The sequence below is a fragment of the Oreochromis niloticus genome, linkage group LG18 (genome assembly GCF_001858045.2).
Source record: "Oreochromis niloticus isolate F11D_XX linkage group LG18, O_niloticus_UMD_NMBU, whole genome shotgun sequence".
Taxonomy (NCBI): domain Eukaryota; kingdom Metazoa; phylum Chordata; class Actinopteri; order Cichliformes; family Cichlidae; genus Oreochromis; species Oreochromis niloticus.
Window position 1 is genome coordinate 14,350,777 of NC_031982.2, and position 18,269 is coordinate 14,369,045.

Consider the following 18,269-nt stretch of genomic DNA (forward strand, 5'->3'; position numbering starts at 1 on the left):
AAAACTTATGCAATTTCTAGAGGGAAAATATTATCATTGTTTTATTATAAAGCGAGAAAATCTAAATTAACGCTAAAAGCAAATAAATACATAAATAACTAAAACAAACAAAACAGCAGAAGCATGAGATTATTTTGTTTAAATTGCAGTTTATATTCTAAGTAAGGGAACAATATTTGATGTATTGACATTTGTTTAAAAAACATAAGGCATCCATAACATCAATAGAAAATAATTATATACATTTAAAACATATCACATCAGAATGATTAACTTTTTTTATTTTCATGTATCTGATGAACAACACCAAAGTACATGTCTGAACAAACATAACAAAGATAATCCCATTACATAAAGCTGGCATCTGGGAGAAGTTGGGCAAAAATTCAGCAAGTTCCAGGTGCAGTTACTGCAGGGGTCCATATGGTGTCACTTTTTCATTTTATTTATTTATTTTTTCTCTTCACTAGCTACATGGCTTTTCGTTTGTTCAATTCACAAGCACCCCCTTAGACTAGACAAATGTTTTAGTCACAACACAAACCAAAGTTGAACGAATCGGACATGATCACTACTGACAGGAAGTCCAGCAGAGAACAAACTGAAAGGGGTCAAAGGGACGCAATAGGAAAGTACCCTCTGCGGTGCTTTTGCATAAGTGAAACTGACCAAAATAACAAAAAAACAAAACCAAAATATAAGGAGGCAGAAATCTCATTCTGACATAGCTGCTTATTAAGGATATATATTTATACATAACAGTCTGTACAGATGTTTTGAAACATGTTTTTGTTAGAATTAGCTCTCTTGGTATTAGCGAAAAATGCTGTGAGCAGAATTTCAGTTCATCCAGTACTGAAACAGTTTATCATGATGACGGACCAGCTCCAGCTGCAACCAGGACTGTTCATCCAGTTTGCTGACACCAGGCCCAATTTTTTACATCATTGCTCTTTTTTTTTGCACTCCAAAACACATCTAGTACATTTGACTTCTGTAATGCACACATTTTGATACATATCCTCTTTTGCTTTGCAGTTGGTGTACTTACTGAGCTTTATGCAATGCTTATGGGGCATGTTCCTCTAAGTTTTTGTTTCGCCTACACTGAGAGTAATTTGAACAAACAGTATATTGAAATTAAATTATGTTTTGCTTCTTCTGAATTTGTGGTTCAGCACCTCCTGCAATGTTTGTCAGAGTGGAAGAAGTTTTCGCACTAGCAATTATCTCACTGGATCCTTTGTCTTTGTTTTGTTTACTCCAGTGGCTGGCTACTTTAGCTGTAGCATGCATGCTTTGTCAAGTAGCTCACTTTACGCTAATGAGTACTGGTTGAAGGAGCCAAGCAGAACACATTACATAGTCACACAAACACACATACAAACACACGCACACACACACATACATAGTCATACGCACACGCAAGCATCTTGGGCACACCCCGTGGTGCCATGGCTGTGAAAAGTGAGCTTTGATAAGCTTTGGGAGCATAGTTCACTAAAAACATGTCCATCCTAATGGTGGTAGTCCCTTTTACTATGTGGACGGTTGCCTAGTATATGATCCACCTCTGAGGCGATGCCTGCTGTCATCTTTGGAATCACCTAAAATACACACGACAAAGGAAAAGCATGTCAGGATAACGCAGTGCCTCAAGACCAGTTAATGAAGAGATTACACTGAAATAATGTTGTACCTGAATGGCTCCCAGGTTCTCTGTGAGCTGGCTTGGACTGGAGGACCCCAGAAGCACTGAGCTCACTCCCTCGTTCCTCAGGCACCAGGCTGAAGATCAGAGAAAGGAGAAATCTCAGACTTGCAATGAGGTATCAAAGAAAATGGACTTCGAAAGACATATATTTGCTTTGACAAAAAATAAAAGTTTAGGCAGACGCTCTCTGTTACCTATGGCTAGCTGTGGCAAAGTGCATCCAAGCTTCTCTGCGATATGAGCCAGCTCTTTCAGTTTGGCTTGCTGTTTTCTCCCTTCCTCACTCACGATTTTCTCTCTCAACCACTGGTATGGCTACAGGAACAATGAAAACAGATGTGTTAGATTGACATGCAAAGATATGCAGGTGATTATTCAGTTCTTGTCCAGAGAGGACCCAAATTATTATCCTTCAGGACTGCATTAATGCTATAAAGAACTGGATGGCAGCAAATTATCTGTCTTTAAATAGACAAAGTGAATTTCACTTCTCATCTATGAGACGTGAAAACTTTGTTCTCAGAATAATTGAGAATCTTGGGCTCATTTCATCTTTAATTCTCCCATCTGTGAGAATTCTGGCTGTTATTTAGTTTTGATAAGCAAAACATGGCCTGTCTCAAATATACTGTCTAATTGTGAAATGGAAATGATCATATGTGCTTTTATTTTGTTTAGTTTGAACTGATATTGTCCCCAATGTCAGTTCCAATATGTAGCACCACAGAGGTGAAATTTAACCTGTACCTTCATTGAGGCCCTGGAGGATTCTGGGATGCCATTCTCGTACTTTCCTGTGATTATCCCGCAGGCCAAAGGTGACCAAGAGACCACACCCACACCTGCAAAATCACAGTCACAATCAAGCAACAAGCAAATTAGGTAAATTTGATGTTCAGAGAAATTTCCCTAAGACCTACCTATCTTATGGTAGAGCTCTGGAAGCTGAGTTTCCACTTTTTCCCTCTGGAAGAAATGATACTCCGCCTGTTCACACACTGGTGGGATGAGATTGAACTGCCTGGCCACAGAATACGCTTCCTAAATGTGGAGCAGACAGAATGATGAGAATGGCAGAAAGTGATAAGGTAATGTGTAAGACTGACTTTTTGTATTTAATGACTTTTATCGCTCTGCTGTTCTCTGTATGACACAAGGAAACTGCACATCTTTCACAGCGCTGACAGCTTCAGCAACGACAACAAAATTTTGACACTTTAGTCACTGAACTCTGTTTCACAATTGTTTATCCATGAAAAACATCACATGTGAGGCTGATCATCAGAGTCATTTTTTTAATACTATGTTTTTTTTTTTGTTTTTTTTGAGCCAAGCACATCCCAAACAGGGTTATTGTAGTAAAACTAAAAAAAACTACAACTATAGTTTGAAATTAGCTAAAATAAATTATAAACTATAATAACTGAAACAATGTTATGTATGTAATGTAAAGCATCTAAAAGAAAAATGTAAAAAATATAAAGAATATTTTCATAGTTTTAGTCTTTTTTAATGATTAAGAAAACTTAGGTTACCACAAGCTAACACTAAAGATTTTCAAGCAATACAAATCAAATCACTCTGGAAATGAACTGAAACAAAACTAAACTGAACATGGAAATTGAAACAAGTAAATAAAAGAATTAATGAAATCAAATTAAAATAAAAAATAAATATAAAATATATAAAACATAAAAGTGACACAAGTTTATAGAGAGCACTGCATGTCTCTGTCATGATTTTTTCATGGTATTCATGGTAAAAAATCATAACAGGGATTAAAAAAAACCCTGATGAATTCTCACTGGCCAATTCATTAGATACACCTGTTTAACTCCTTGTTAATGCAAATGTCTGATTGGCCAAATCACATGGCAGCAATGTAATGTATTAAGTATGTAGATATGTTTAGATTACCTGCTGAAGTTCAAACTGAGCATCACAATGAGGAAGAAAGGTGACTTAACTTACTTTGAGCATGGCATGGCGGAGTTTTTCAGAAACCTCTAATCTACTGGGATTTTTCCCACACAGCCATCTGTACGTTTTACAGAGTAGGTCAGAAAGAGAAAGCATTCAGTGAGCAGCAGTTCTCTGTGTGAAAAATGCCTTATTGATGCCAGAGCTCAGAGGAGAACGGTCAGACTACTTCAAGGAAGTCAACAGTAACTCAAATAATCACTGGATTCCACCCATGAAGGCAGGTTTGAAGGCAAAAGGGGATTTAACCCAGCAAGGTATAACTATCGAAGTGACCAGTGAGTGCATATCAAGTCATTACGCCCATTCATTTTTTAAAATATTCTGTCCTGGAAAGGTAAATACCTTTTTCTGTCACTCACCATGATCTCCATGGCAGACCACCGTGATGTCCCCCAGTACATGGCCATCCCCTGGTTGATCACATGTGTCATTGCTCTGACTATCTCTGCAAACATTAAAGAGCAGATATGTGCATCATCAATAACTGAACAGTGAATGGAGCCATGGTAGAAATTTGAGAGGTTATCTCAACAGCTTAACTTGCATTATTTTCACATTATAACATAGAAATTATATTACAGCGATACTAAATTCAGCTGTATTTCTTTTTCTCATCAGGTAATAACACAATTATGAGAAGACTTGCAGGTTCAAAGAGGATTCCAAGAGCTTTAAAACTTGAGCCTTTGGTAAAACTGCAGGACAGTGAAAAAGATAAGTGGATCCTTGAAGTGTCCAGCCTCTTCTTTTAAACCCATGTGTGAGCAGATATTGTTTGCTGGGGTCACACTACTTAATGAGGCCAAAGGCTGCAGGGTTAAAAGACTCAGCTGCCTGTGCCGTGGAGGAAATCACAGCACAAATACTGAAGGGGCTTAAGTCAGCAGCAGCGGCCTTCAGTGGTTTGTGTATTTGTGCCTCAGGATGTGGCAGGAAAGTAGTGGTTTTTGGAAAAGTGGAAGAGTTAAATAGTTTTTAATAAAAACCCCTGCAAAGTACTTTCTCAAAGGATATCTAATACAGGAAGAGAAACCCAGCTATTATTCTGAATGTGTGTGCGTTAAATGCTACACGCAAACTTTCTAATTACTAAAGAAACTAAAGGCAGTGTGATCAAGTAATTCATGAGATGTTTTTCAATCTGTAACCGCACTTAAAGGAATTAATAAACCATCTGCCACCTTAGTACAATGCTGCATGCAAAATGTGAAGCAGAAAGGCTGGATATGAGGGTGAGGAGATGAGAGCGCGGCAGAGTGTGATTAAAAAAAGAGCGATTCCTTTTCATCAGTACTTTTCTCTCTCTAGACCGAAATGTAGCTTTGTGAGAGACAGAGAGCAAGTGTGCATGTGGGTGAAGCAGGTGGGAGGGTAGAGGAATAACAGTACATCTGCTCCAAAGGGGATGGAGGGAGGGATCTGGAGGGATGTAAAGATAGAAGGAAAAAAAATGCTGCGAACCATGTAGCAACCTTAGAGGCACACACAGTTAATAACAGTTTGCAAATACACGTATAATCCATCTCAATGCCGGGAGGGAAAGAAAAAAAGATGACACCTTGATTCATTGAAATGTTCAAGTCTTAACATAAAGTTTCTCTCCACAAGGGCTCGATGAGTCATCAGCTCCAACAGCAGATGCCACACTGATCCTGTGCTCAGGTGAGATGTGCTGCAAACACCATTGACACCCCACTGACAAAAAAAACGCAGTGTTTTCCTGGAGGGTGATGTGGGTGAAGCTGTGGGCAAAAACACGCAATGAAGAGCGCACACGTGAAAAAAATGAATGTATGACCTCAGTGTACAATTTAGATGCCAAGATTGCATTTGCATAAATATGCAGAAGCCAATTAGCCTAGCACACAAAGAATGGAAACAGAGGAAAAGGGATATAGAAACAGGCTCTGCGCAAAGCTAACAAAATCCAACTAACGCATCTCAAAGCGCTCTCATTAGTACAGAAACATATCAAACTTAAAAACTGCTTGGCTGCTAGCCAGAGTTAGTCAGCAACACACCCCAAAGTCTGGAACATTGGCCAGCTTCAGCCAGCAGGTATCACAGTGCAGCACAGAGGGTGTAAGAAAGCCTCCAACTCACACTGATATCCATATTTGTCTGGGCAGGTATCTCTGAGGATGTCATTTCAGAGAGTTTCTTTATAGTGAGGCGTCTAACAGCGGGGACGTAGAAGACAACTAAAAATATTGCTTATTTATGGAAATATGTCACATCACAGGAGATTGTCAGTGACAGACGAGAACTGTTCTAAGTTATATGGCTGTGGAAAAAAAGCGTGGGGAAAGAAATAATAAAGATATGTTTGGTAATGCTGAGTAGGTGAGATCATTTTCCATGCTCTTCTTCTTTAATGAACAGCTGAGGAGAGAGAGGTGATGTCCTGGCACTTTGCATTGCTAGCTAAGGGGTTCAGTGTGCTGTGGCGGTTTCATTTCATTTTCTCTGTAGAGAATAACACTCGGCTGGAAGGACTGATATAAAATCATTTTACTGATGCCATGTCTTCTTCGCTGCTCTGTCTGTCTGCCTCTGCATTCTGTTCTTTATTCAATTGGTCTGGGGTATTTTCATATTCAGCTTATTGAATGGCTTCACTCCTCTCTCAAATCAAATGTGATTCTGAGTGACTGGGTACCAATGTTGCGGCTTGATTTGGGCGAGTTATTCTGCGAGCTACCCTTGTACCTATTCATTCAATGAATTGACTGTGGCACACACGCCCCTCCTTCGAGAACCTTCTCGTCATATTCAGCTGGAGAAAAACTCACATAGCGTCTCATCACTTTGACAGCTGCTCTAGTAAAGAGCAGTCAGAGAAAGGGGAGTCAGAGTCTTCCATGAAGGAAGAAGCTGGATATTTGCAGCACGCACTTGGTCTGTCCCTGCTGTTGGACTGGATACGAGCCAAAAAGAAAGAAAGAAAAAGACAAAAGAACAAGCAGGGAGACGACACGGGTGCAGAAAAGCACGACTCGATGGGAGAAGAAAAGCAATGATTATAACAAAGGCAGACTCTGCAGCCATGACATCACTTTTTTGGTCCCCACGGGGACACAAGCTGTCTCACACAAAGTCGGAAGCAGTTAAAGTCACAAAAACAAATGCAAACACAGATGCATGCAGATTCACCTGTTCAGTGGCATATTTGAAACTACAGTGCTGCTTTGCTGTTTGGTGTTTTTGCTGTTAATGCAGTTGAGGTTTTAGCAGCAAGATGTTGGAGTGTCAGTCACAGATAGATCTGCCAAACAGTCCCTTCATGCACGAGGTTCATCCTCGCTTCCTCACTCTCAAGTTTTTAAGGATGACTGATACCCTAACAATGATTTAGAAGGGTAGCCATGCTCCTTTGTATTAAATTATGAAGCAAACAAGACCAATTTTTCACGCTGACTAATGGGCCAAATGTGCTGCAGAGGTGATAAAAGCCTGCCTGCTTTGTCTACCTATCATTACATTTGTCAGGATATATTTTTCAGCTGACGTCTCTCTCTCTGTTCACTTCCTATCATCTTGTCAGACTCTCAATCAGATCACAGTTCTTGACATGAGCTGAGGAGACTTCATCTGCAGGGGGCAAAAGACTAAAAGGTTTGATAGAGAAGGCTGCGGGGTCTGCCACTGGTACCAGTGACAGCAAGGACCCTGGAACGATAGCTATGACAGACCGGCCTCCCACAGTCTGTTGGCTCCCACGGGTGGAAGCGAAGGGGGAAGGAGGAGGGGGTAAAGAGGAAAGAATGGAAAATATTTCAGTGAGATCAGTGCGCCTGCATCCTTTCACTCACATACTACCTGTGGTTTGAGAGTTTGTGTGGAAAGACAGAAAAGGGGCTCAAGTATCTGTGATGCCCACATGGCAAGGGAGAGATAATAGAGTAAGAAACTGGAAGTGTCTAAAAGAAATAAATGGTGGTAACATAAGGTAGATGTGTGGGAAAGGAAGTGCAAGAGCGTTAAAGAAAAATAGCACTCAGTAGGGCTTGTATCTAGTGAGACCAACCCAAAAATACACCAGCTTCCCCCATAGGGGCCGGATAATCCTGCTTCTGAAGAGCAGGGAGGGCTGGGAGCGGGTGCAGTTTGGAGACCCTGTGGAAGCTAGCGATCCCGCCGAGACAGAAGAGAAATAGAGGGAGACTGGTGGACTAAAATAGAGGGAAGAGAGACGAGGAAAGATTGTCATATTACTTGTAATATGTTCGGGCATATGTCGGAGGAAAAACACATAAACCTGACCGCAAAAACAAATCCCCCTTTTGGTCAAAGCCAAAGGCCGCCGGTCCAGTACGGGCAGCGGCTTCATCAGAATTTCTCACCCTCTCATGTTACAGAACAACATGTATTGTCGCTGACTCAACTCCCCCCCAACAGCCCCATGAGGTCCGGGTTGGCAATCACTCACCCTCCATGGGGGTATTGGTGTCTGTCCGGTTGGCAAAGACCACATCCACATACTCGAGTTGCATCCTCTGGAGGGAGCCCTTTAAACCTAGAGTGAGAAGACATATGGCAGGTTTAGAGAGGGAGGTTTGGGTTCTAATAAAAGAAGACAGTTAATAGGAATCATGAGTCCTAGGTGTCCTTCTTATAATGGTGAAATAAATGGGCATGTGCGAGGATACATAGAGTGTGACCTACATCTGCAGAAAAGAGAGATCATTTTTTATTTTAGCTTTTTAGCCGACACCGTGATGTAGAAAAGCAGCGACATGCTTAGCTGGTAGGGGTGCCAGCTCCAAAAGAACAATGGACATAAAAATGAATTCAAAAGTTGCAGTTATGTCAGGTAAAAGGCAAAAAAAAATAAAATAATAATAAGGTGAAGTGGCTCCTGGGGGGTTTGAGCGCAACATGTTCGTAAACATGACAAAGTGACAGTTGGCCACATGTGACTCAGAGCCTTCCAGCTGCATCTGGCCTGCTGCAGCTTTTGATCCAGCTCATGTTGCATTCAAGTTGTCATATTCAGTCTGGTTTACCTGGTACGTACAAATTATTTTTTGGCAAACCAGCAAAATGCTGCTTACCTACAAGCCTGCAGCACTCCCAAGCAACACAAGACAAAACAAACAAACAAACAAAAAGTCCTTTGTCACTTATTCGACTAATCCAATGCCACATCACCCACAGACAAATAATACGATTTCTGACTGCCGAATTTAATAATAGATGATTTACTGAGGGATAGTTTATGAAGATGTAAATTCTCGGTGTCCCACATACCAGGTAATGATCGTGATTATTCGGGGAGCTGATATTCCAGGAGGCTTTGTGGCCATTTAAAGACAAAGGACACGGCTCAGTTTTCGTTTCCAGTTTTGTTAATTTGCTTTTGTCATGGCCGTCATCCTGACTTGCTGCAGCAGGAGACGGCCCCAGTTGCAGTAATATAATAATTAGCTATGGTAGTACTCTGTATAAATGTTCCAGTAAATAATGACAGTAAGCATGACTGCTAAACAGATGATTGGAATGAGCCATAATTTATATCAATAATCTTCGTGGCACATTGTAGTGTCAAGATTCACATAGTGAAACCTTTGGATGTTTTTGGTGCCCTTTTGTTCTAATAAAATAAGAAAAGATGATGTTTGAAAGAAAATTTTTATAAATGAAAATGTTGATTCATTATACTTCAGGGCTTAACAGGCTGGTAATTAAGAGAGGAGGGTCCAAATGCAGGACACAGGTGGTCAGAAATTTCTAAAAATTAAACATGCATATAAAAGATCTATAGGACACAATGCTCACTTCACAGGAATAGCTGTAATCAATACATATTTTTTAATTTAATTACTGTCACAACTACTCAGCTGCAAGTTTTATGCACCTGTCACCATTTTCACTGCACAAACAGGAATTCAGTTTGATTCAAAATTGTAATTTATAAGGTTTAGAACTATTTTCAGAGTTAATCACTGTCAAACCAAGCTCACAGGCACCTTCTCTTGGATAAAAAAAAAACAAAAAACACCCCACACCTGTGCAATCCTTTCTTATTGTTACATAAATAAATGCTGCTGGCAGCTGGTGGAGGAACCAAACAATTCGAAGCCTAGAGCGTGATCAGAAAGACGAGGGATCAGAGGAAAGGTCACACTCAGTATTTGTTAGAGGAGTAACACTGTATGCTGAGGAGAGGATAAGTGACGGCAACAAAGTATTGCAAGCAGATCGGCCTCCACTCACACACACACACAGAAGACCAGATGAAAGAAGAAAAGCGCACACAAGAGACAGTCGCACAAGACGACAGGAGACTAACAGGGAGTCGAGGCAAAAGACACTCTCGCGCTTTTGAGTAAGCGCGTGTGTGCGTGGCAGATTAGTACCACAGGCTTCATCATCACCCACTAATCCCAGCTGAGAGTTATACTCTCCCTCCTACCATCACAGTCACTTATTCCTTCTTCTGTCATTTGCACTCCCACAATCCCAGAAACACCCATTACACGGATCCTAATCTGAGCCTGCACCGTCATCACGAGCGGTTTCTGCTGTCTCGTGGATTAACAGGAGTTCACTGGCTGTGAAGGGAGTCTATTTTTGGATTGGGAAAAAAAGATGTGGAACAACAAAGCTACTGTATTGGCATCTGGGATAGAAGAATGCCTTCAATTATGTTTTCTGCGAAAGAGCCTTATAAAATGCTGAAGCTGTCTTTTTCCTGTGAGGATGATTCTAAAGAGACCTTGATTTTTCTTGCATCGTCACATTGATGCAAGAAAATGTTCTGCAGCTCTCTCTTTCGCTGATCATTAGGTTTTTACACCTTATCATATACACCCCTGAACATCACTTCAGTCCAGTCAAATGGCAGGGCTGCTGTGGCATCCTGTAGTGAGGAAGATGATGGCAGCAGATGTTTCTCTCAGTCAGTTTGTTAGACTTTGATGAAATGTTCCTCTCCACTTATGGCAGGGATGCTGCACCTTTCTCTAACAATTGCAGCCTAACATGGACAGCCAAATGGATTCATCTTCGCTAATACCGCTTATGCTTCCCCTCTCTAATGTTGGCTTTCTCCCCATTTTCTCTTTTGTCCTCTCTGTCCTTCTCTTCCAACCCTTTCTTAGCGCATTCCCCGTTTCTCGTTTGGGGGAGAGTTGCTGCAGCTGCAGTGAATGTTAATAATGTGGCAGAGAGCTGAGTCACTGCAGGAGGTGCATTGCGCTGTGGACCGGATGGCAAATTGTTTGGGAAGTGGGGTGGATCGAGCCAAGGGTATGAGAGCTAAAGTTTATTGTTATGAGTCTCATCAAGGCCCTAGCTCTTTTTAAAGGGGCTGGCAGGAGAGACAGTCTGGACAGCACTATTAAATGATGCAACAGTTTCCTAGACAGACACCTGTGGAGGTATTACAAGAAGACAATACATCTGCGAGTGCCTAATGCACCACTGGTTAATACGCCTTTCAAATTCAGCTGTGTTCATATCAAAAAGGCGAGAAGTGATGGAGGCTAGAACAAAGAGGGATGAGGAAAAGAGATAAAAGAGGGAGATTAGAGGAGTGCAGCGGGGCTCCGACTGGTGGGGTGATGTGAAGGACAAAGCAGAGGGAAGGAAATTGACTTGTTACCTTCAATGATGTGTTTTCTGTTGAGGCCTCTCTCTGTCTCTGCTCTGCAACGGGAGGGAAAGAAGTACATGTCAAGGGTGTCAGCGCGTACTCTTCATTACTTCACAGCTCTCGCGAATTGAAGCAGATCATTAAACATACCAAGCAAGAGACTGCTCTGCAGCTCCAGAACAAACTTTGCAGTTTGTTTGCAGTGTTTGTCCTGATCACCTCTGATTTTACTCATGGCTTCTCACTGAGCACAGATGCAAATACCTGATTTTTCTGTGCCTATTTAGGACTTGTTTAGACCAATAAGGCCAGCAGGTAAATTGCAATCAGCGCACAAAGTAATCTAGAGATAGCATGCAGAGTTTTTCCCTCGTATGTCTGATTTCAGTCTATGATTTTCTTTGACTGCAGCACTACTCAGTACTATATTTATATAGCGGTACTTGTAGTTTATGCAACATTTATTCCATTTTCAACTTTCGCCTGCACAAATATTTACAGAAATACATTGTTATGATACTGCAGCCACCGATTGCTCTGCAGGTTTTGCAGTGAATCGGGATAATACAAAGCTCCTTTCACGTGGATGTATCAATATTTTAGAATTAGTACAATTCTGAAAAGAGACAATCTGCACTTTTGATGCATATGTACATTTTCCCTTAAGACAACTGTAGCATTTTTACATTTGATTAAACTCAACTTTATTTTCTTACTGTGTATTTTTAGTTATTGTTTGGTATTTTTAAGGAATCCATCCATCTTCCTCCACTTATCTTATTCAGAGTAGCCGTTGGGCTTTTGCCTACCCCAGCTGTCATAGTTTGGTATGCAAGTTACTCTTTGGACAGGTTGCTAAGCTATTGCAGGGCTAACCCATAGAAACAGCCAGTTTAGAGTCACCACATGAAGCTAACATGCTTGTCTTTGGACTGTGAGAGGAAGCCAGAGTGCCTGGAGAGATCCCACGCACACATGGAGAGAAGATGCACACTATATACAGAAGACCATCTTGCTGTGAGTGCAGTGGTGCTAACTACCACACCACCGTGCTGCCCCAGTTTAGGAATATAGATACTAAATGCGTCACTATGTTTAGCTGGATGCTAAATTGTCAGACATGCATTGCTAAGTGTGTAGTGTAGCCCACACATCATTTCTGGGAGTTGCTTTGCTAAAAACAGCTGCTGGTTCATTTGCAAATGAAACTGGTAACAGTGGCGCTAACTGCTTTCCAATGACTTGTCTCTAGGCTCACTTGTGTTTACTCAGGCACTTAAAGATTTTCCCCACCCCTGCATTTTCCTTTTCCACTTTGTTCCTCTCTTCTGTTTCTGCTCCAGTGTGTTTGTTTTTGTTCAGATGCCCGAGACTTGCCTTACTTCTCGCCTTGCTTCATTTCACACTTTCGTTTTCTTCCTCCCTGTTTCCTATGGTTTTTCCAGAGTGCTTAGGGCATATTAACGCACTTCAAACACAAAGCATGCCATCCTTCCTCCATGTTATTGTTACTTTTTGTGCAAAAGACTGAAGAAACGCAATAGAGAGGAAATATGAATCTTGCAAATATCCAGGCATCCTGGGGTGAACCGATGTTTGACAAGCGAGCTGTGAGACAGTCTCGTAGCTCACTCAGCTGGGGGTTAGGCAGTTGTTCTTTAAATCCATCTGTGTTGGAGAGATTTGAAATACCTTGACAGAATTCAGAGAAGATGAGTTTTAATTAAATTTACACAATTGAGCCTAGGCTCTAGTGTTCTTAGCCATGTAAGAATAATCAAACAGTATGTGGATGTACCCATGGCCAGAAGACTTTTAGATACAGATGGCCACTAATGCAGACTGAGAATATTTTAGCGTGACAGCAGAAGCAGCTATGACTTTGGGCAGTTTGGCAAGAATGCTGAGGGTGGCTAGAAGAGTAAGGAAAAGGGGTTGAGACATGCTGTCATTTTGTCCTCCACATCTGTGTCCTTGCGCTCTGTCATCTGTGTCACGCTCCCTGCAGCTGGAGGCAAAGTTTTAAAGAATAGGCTCGTGTATGTGAGATGGCCTGACCGTCTGAGAAAGAAAACCCACCTGCTGGACACATGGATGAATATGTATGAACACATACTTACTTTCCTCCCCAGTACAGCTTTGTGGTGATCACCAGGCTGGATCTCCTGCAGGATGCATCAAAAGACCATTAAAAAAAGGTTTTCTCAAAAAGATAATATGCATGTGACCATAACTGCATGTGAGCATGATGATATCTGCCTGTGTGTACAAATCAGTGCAATCAACTATATTTATGTCAGCTGCCTTCCATCCTACACTGCACTTCAAACATCGAGTAAGTCATAGAGTATAATGACCACAGGGTGACTCTTTTTCTTTGAATTCTAGCAAGACAGCTCCCTCACTATAACCCACCCGCCATGCTTGAATGATCAATAATTTAAACAGGTCCACAGCTGAGGTGAGGTCGGGCAGAGAGCTGGCGTGAGCAGTTAAAAGGGGTGACGCGCATAACTGGGTCTTCTCTCGGCAGTGCATGCAGCAGAGCGAAATATAAGAATGATATATAACTGATGTTTTCTGTGGTGGAGTTACAGTTCACGCTCACCAGCATCTGTTTTGATTAGACACGAGCAAATTTGTCAAGTTTACACTTTCATTTAATGAATTGATTTATATAATATATCAAGTGAATTAATGTTGCTGAAAAATTTCCACTTAACGTGGGAGGCATGGATGCACGTTCTCAACATTAAACTAACTAATGTCACCAATACTCAAATCTTGAAAACAGATAAACACAAACATTTTGTGCATTTTGTACACCAGAATTATTAGGCTGCTTCATGTGGTTCGCTAACTATGCCTACCTCCAGTAAAAGCATATTTGAAATAATTTACACCGAGGGTCCCAGGATCAAAATGAGGGGCTACGAGGCAACTGAAGCAATACGGAAGAAAATAATAATAATAATTACTTTCTACCTAATCTTTTTGGAATACTTTGGTTTGCAACTAAGTTGCTACAAAGTTAACAACACTTGCTCATCAGTATGTTTTAGCAGATTTAGGTAATAAATGCTGAACCTCAAAACATGCTAATATTGGGATAATGTCAGGACACTTAAAGTAGCAGTGAGGATGCTTATGTTTTCATGTTTACCTATGAAAACATCTTGCTAATTACTAGCCAAGTGGTAGAACAAATCCTCCAGAAATGGAGAAGGTTTGCCTTCTTAGTAAACATTGTTGCCCAGAGCTGCAGCCAACATGTGTCAAAAGATGAAACTTTTCCTGTTTGTGTCACTCTTGTATGCTGAGAGAGTAGCTAGACAGTGTTCCATTCAAACTGTAGATGACTGCAGCTGTTAGTGACCAAGGCAATCACAAGGAGGTGGGCCATAAGGGAAAAATTGGGGTCATTGACTGGTCCCTAGACCTGTGTGACTGGGGCTTTAGCAGTCAATTTTCCCACCAGCTGCCATCAGCTTCCATTTGCAACCAATTGGGGAATTCAAATTTTTCCCACATGGCAGGTGGTTGCCAGATGGTTACTCACCAGTCTCAAGGCTTCTAGGCCTATGTAACTGGGGCCTTAGTCATTTAATCCTGCACTGTGACCATAAAAGTCCAAAATGGCCAACAAGCTGTGTCTGCAAAACCTCAGTAGAAAGTCTACGGGAAAACAGTGCTCTGCCAGGACCTCTGTAACGCTGCTGCTGACTTTATGGACTCATTTGCATCAAGTTATCAAGTTTATTCTCTACATTTTGGCACTCATTAGCTACCAGCTTGTGACTGACAAATTGGTAGCCGATGAGCGTGGAGTTTCACAGTAAAATCTGGATTCAAAATGCCAAGTGATGGTGAAATGACTCATCTTGAAGCTATAGTCCATGATGAGGGATAAGATGTAGACCAGAATGGATGGATGGGGACTGCTTTAGGTGCCAACAGTTTAGTTTAATTCTTTCATGTTTCAAAAAGTAAGTGCTCCATACGCAAAGACAGTTTTCCACGTGGAGGGACCTGTGTAGTAAACTGAAGTACCAGCTGTGAATCAGGTGTTATCACCCAGCGTCAGTGCCTGTTAACTGTAATGCTCTTGAATGGTTGAAAATCCCTGAACCGAAGCTCCAAAATCTTGTGGAAAACTCTTTCACAAGAATGCTCATATAGCAGCAATTTAAAGCCCGTGAATTTTAAATGGCATGTGCTTAATATACACACACCTGTGTGTGAGATGTTTGTGTTTTGGCATGCTGTATGTTCAGCGATACAGTGCATATGCAATCAAAAACACATTCTTGGATTCTTTTCGCTTTGTTGAGACACAACGATTTACCTCCAGCACTTTTTCTTGATGATGTTTCCCAGGATTATCTCTGCTCTGTAAAGAAAAACACACGAGATAATATGATTAGATCCCAGACTTCCAGTTCTCTTGCAGCATTGTAAGTGTGTTATCTGCCATAAATCTGCACCATGAATGCCTGATTAAAAATCAGAAGGAGCCCAAGATAATGGGTAAATGCCTCTTGTACTGCACGCCTGAATTTCACCAGCGACCTTTAAAATTAATATTCATCCCCGTAAAACTCCACTGTGCTCTGCATTATTCACACAAGACGATGCCCAGGCGAGGTAAATTGAGCTGTGAACATAATGCGGAGCCTCCAGTGTTGAATAAGATTATGTAAATCACTTTAGAGTCACAGCTACCTTTCATTTTTGGCTTCCTCAGGTGCATTATTCCTGGTCAGGGCCTAAACCTTGTTAACATCTCATGCCCCGCGGAAGGAAAAAGCTAACAGGACCAGAAAAGTAGAAGTGTGATAACAAATGGGAGACATCACTCACTTCCCCCCGGAGTAGACCTCGGCTGTGTCGAAGAGGTTGACCCCGCTCTCGTAGGCGATCGTCATCAGCTGCTCTGCCACCTGACACAGGCAAGAAAAGTTTTCCTCATGAAGCTCAGTGTGGCATAAGGCACTTCTATAAATAATAACCAAATTACACTTCAAAAAGGCGGGAAATTCCCTGAAGAAAGCAGTGTACGTCTGTTTACTGTTGAAATGCACATCCTCCAGGAAACTGTACAGTCTGCTTGTTGATTAAAGCTGTTTACTGCGCAGTGTATTTCCCACACTTTTTGACCTACTTCTTGCTCTTGCTCTTTATTCAGAGGGCGATGTTTGAAAGACCAGTTTAGTCGTGAGGACCTCCTCTGCCTGTACCAAGCTCTTATTTTGTTTTGATGATTTCTTTCTTTTGTTTGTGCCTCTCTTAGCCCTTGTGGTTATCAAGCAGTGGTAAGATGTCCCCATTTCAGTATTTTCTCCCATCTAAGGCCAGATCAGGGCACTGGGAGAGGTCTTTTGCTTAATATCCTGTGAGAGAAACAAGATCTGATTACTTGGCTTTGGTAGAGCCATGAGGGACTTACTGTAGCAGCTTGCCGTGATATTGGGAAATCGATACCAGAGTGATAACTGTGGTCTCACACCCACACCATTTTATATCTAGTTACACTAAATTACTCCCATTGGGGCCACAAATTGGTTTTTGTAAATGGTCTTACTTGTTGTATTTGGGTCTAGCTGAGTCTAAAATAGAGCATGAATAATACTGCATATTTAAGGAGTAAATAAGTAGCGGAAACTACTCTGATACTACTGATTTAACTATTTAAATACCCCAAATACCTTTTTCTGTATTCTTTAAAAAGGAAAATGCTGCAGATTGTGAACAGATATAGACATATTTAATAGAAAAATGATCAAGTTATATGTCTAATCTGAGAAAAGTTGATGTGTCAGCTGATTGATGGATCTGACGTGAAGTCTTACCTCGTCAGAGATCTGACCTCCAAATGTTACCCATGTTCCTGTGGGGGCAAAGTCATCGTAAAATATTGGTAACAAACAACAACACAGACGACCTTTTGCATGTAAATCAAGTCACTCATAGTGTCTTCTAATTAATAATTTGACATTTTTGGCATGGAGACATGACAAAATGCTCTCTGCCCTAAGGCCGTCACAGACAAATGTCACTACAGATTAAAAGAGAAATGACTCCATTATGCCATGTGTACAGATTTGCAGTTTAAAAACAATTTAAAGAAGAGCAACAAGCAATTTCGTGTAATGCACTGTGTTTTTAGGTGGGATCCTTGAGGTTTTGTAGGGTTTGGGCGGAGTTCCTGTGTGTGTAAATGGCAGACCTATCCATCTATTCATCAACTGCAAACCTGCATATCTCCTGAAGCAAAGAAAAACAGTAGAAACTATCACAGGAAAAGTCAGCTTGCACTCATGTGTGATTATTTGTCTGGATATTTATTTTTCTGACTAGTTTCTGCTAAAGGTTGGTGCATACAGGGCATGTTAAAAGCACACCACACAAGCAGACAAAAACACACACACTTTAATAGATGATTTACACTGTAAAAAAATAAAAGTATTGTGTACTGAACTACATGTGTGCTCATGATGATATTGCGTGCACATAGTTGCTTTCAAACCTGTAAATGAAATGAGTCATACCACAGCCTGATCTAATCATGATATTTTCCACTTAACATAAGCAAGGTAACAGATGTAATGCAACAAGTTAAAAAGTACAAGCTGTGTATTCAAGTATTTTTATCTTTAGATTGACCAAAGCCTGCCCTTTCTGTCTTACAGTGCCATGAAAAAGTATTTGCACATTTTCTTGTTTTCTTATATTTTTGCATGTAATTTTCACACTGAAATGTTTCAGATCATTAAACAAATATAATGATAAATACAAAATTCAATTAAGTTATGATTTCATTTATTTAAGAGAAAAAAGCTTTCCAGACCTACCTGGCAAAGTGTAAAAAATAAATGTCCCCAACTTTGTTAAATCATGAATTAACTTTGATTAACCACATGTTTTGGAAAGCTGAGTTCATTTTCACTTGCCGTATCACAGAGCTGATTACTGTGG

At 40.9% G+C, this 18,269-nt stretch overlaps 1 protein-coding gene across 1 annotated transcript in view; it reads right to left on the reverse strand.

The window, feature by feature from the left end:
- Positions 1-260: 260 nt before the first annotated feature.
- The window catches only part of kcnab1b (potassium voltage-gated channel subfamily A regulatory beta subunit 1b), a 35,821-nt gene continuing 17,812 nt past the window's right edge, over positions 261-18,269 (reverse strand). Inside the window, exons 4-15 of the mRNA XM_003438172.5 lie at positions 17,144-17,181; positions 16,155-16,234; positions 15,640-15,684; positions 13,415-13,459; positions 11,304-11,347; positions 8,127-8,213; positions 4,057-4,142; positions 2,635-2,755; positions 2,462-2,556; positions 1,909-2,029; positions 1,700-1,788; positions 261-1,607 (exon numbers count right to left, since the gene is read on the reverse strand). Of these exons, the coding sequence (XP_003438220.1) occupies positions 1,518-1,607; positions 1,700-1,788; positions 1,909-2,029; positions 2,462-2,556; positions 2,635-2,755; positions 4,057-4,142; positions 8,127-8,213; positions 11,304-11,347; positions 13,415-13,459; positions 15,640-15,684; positions 16,155-16,234; positions 17,144-17,181 (941 nt within the window). The 3' untranslated portion in view covers positions 261-1,517. The remainder of the gene's footprint in view (positions 1,608-1,699; positions 1,789-1,908; positions 2,030-2,461; positions 2,557-2,634; positions 2,756-4,056; positions 4,143-8,126; positions 8,214-11,303; positions 11,348-13,414; positions 13,460-15,639; positions 15,685-16,154; positions 16,235-17,143; positions 17,182-18,269) is intronic.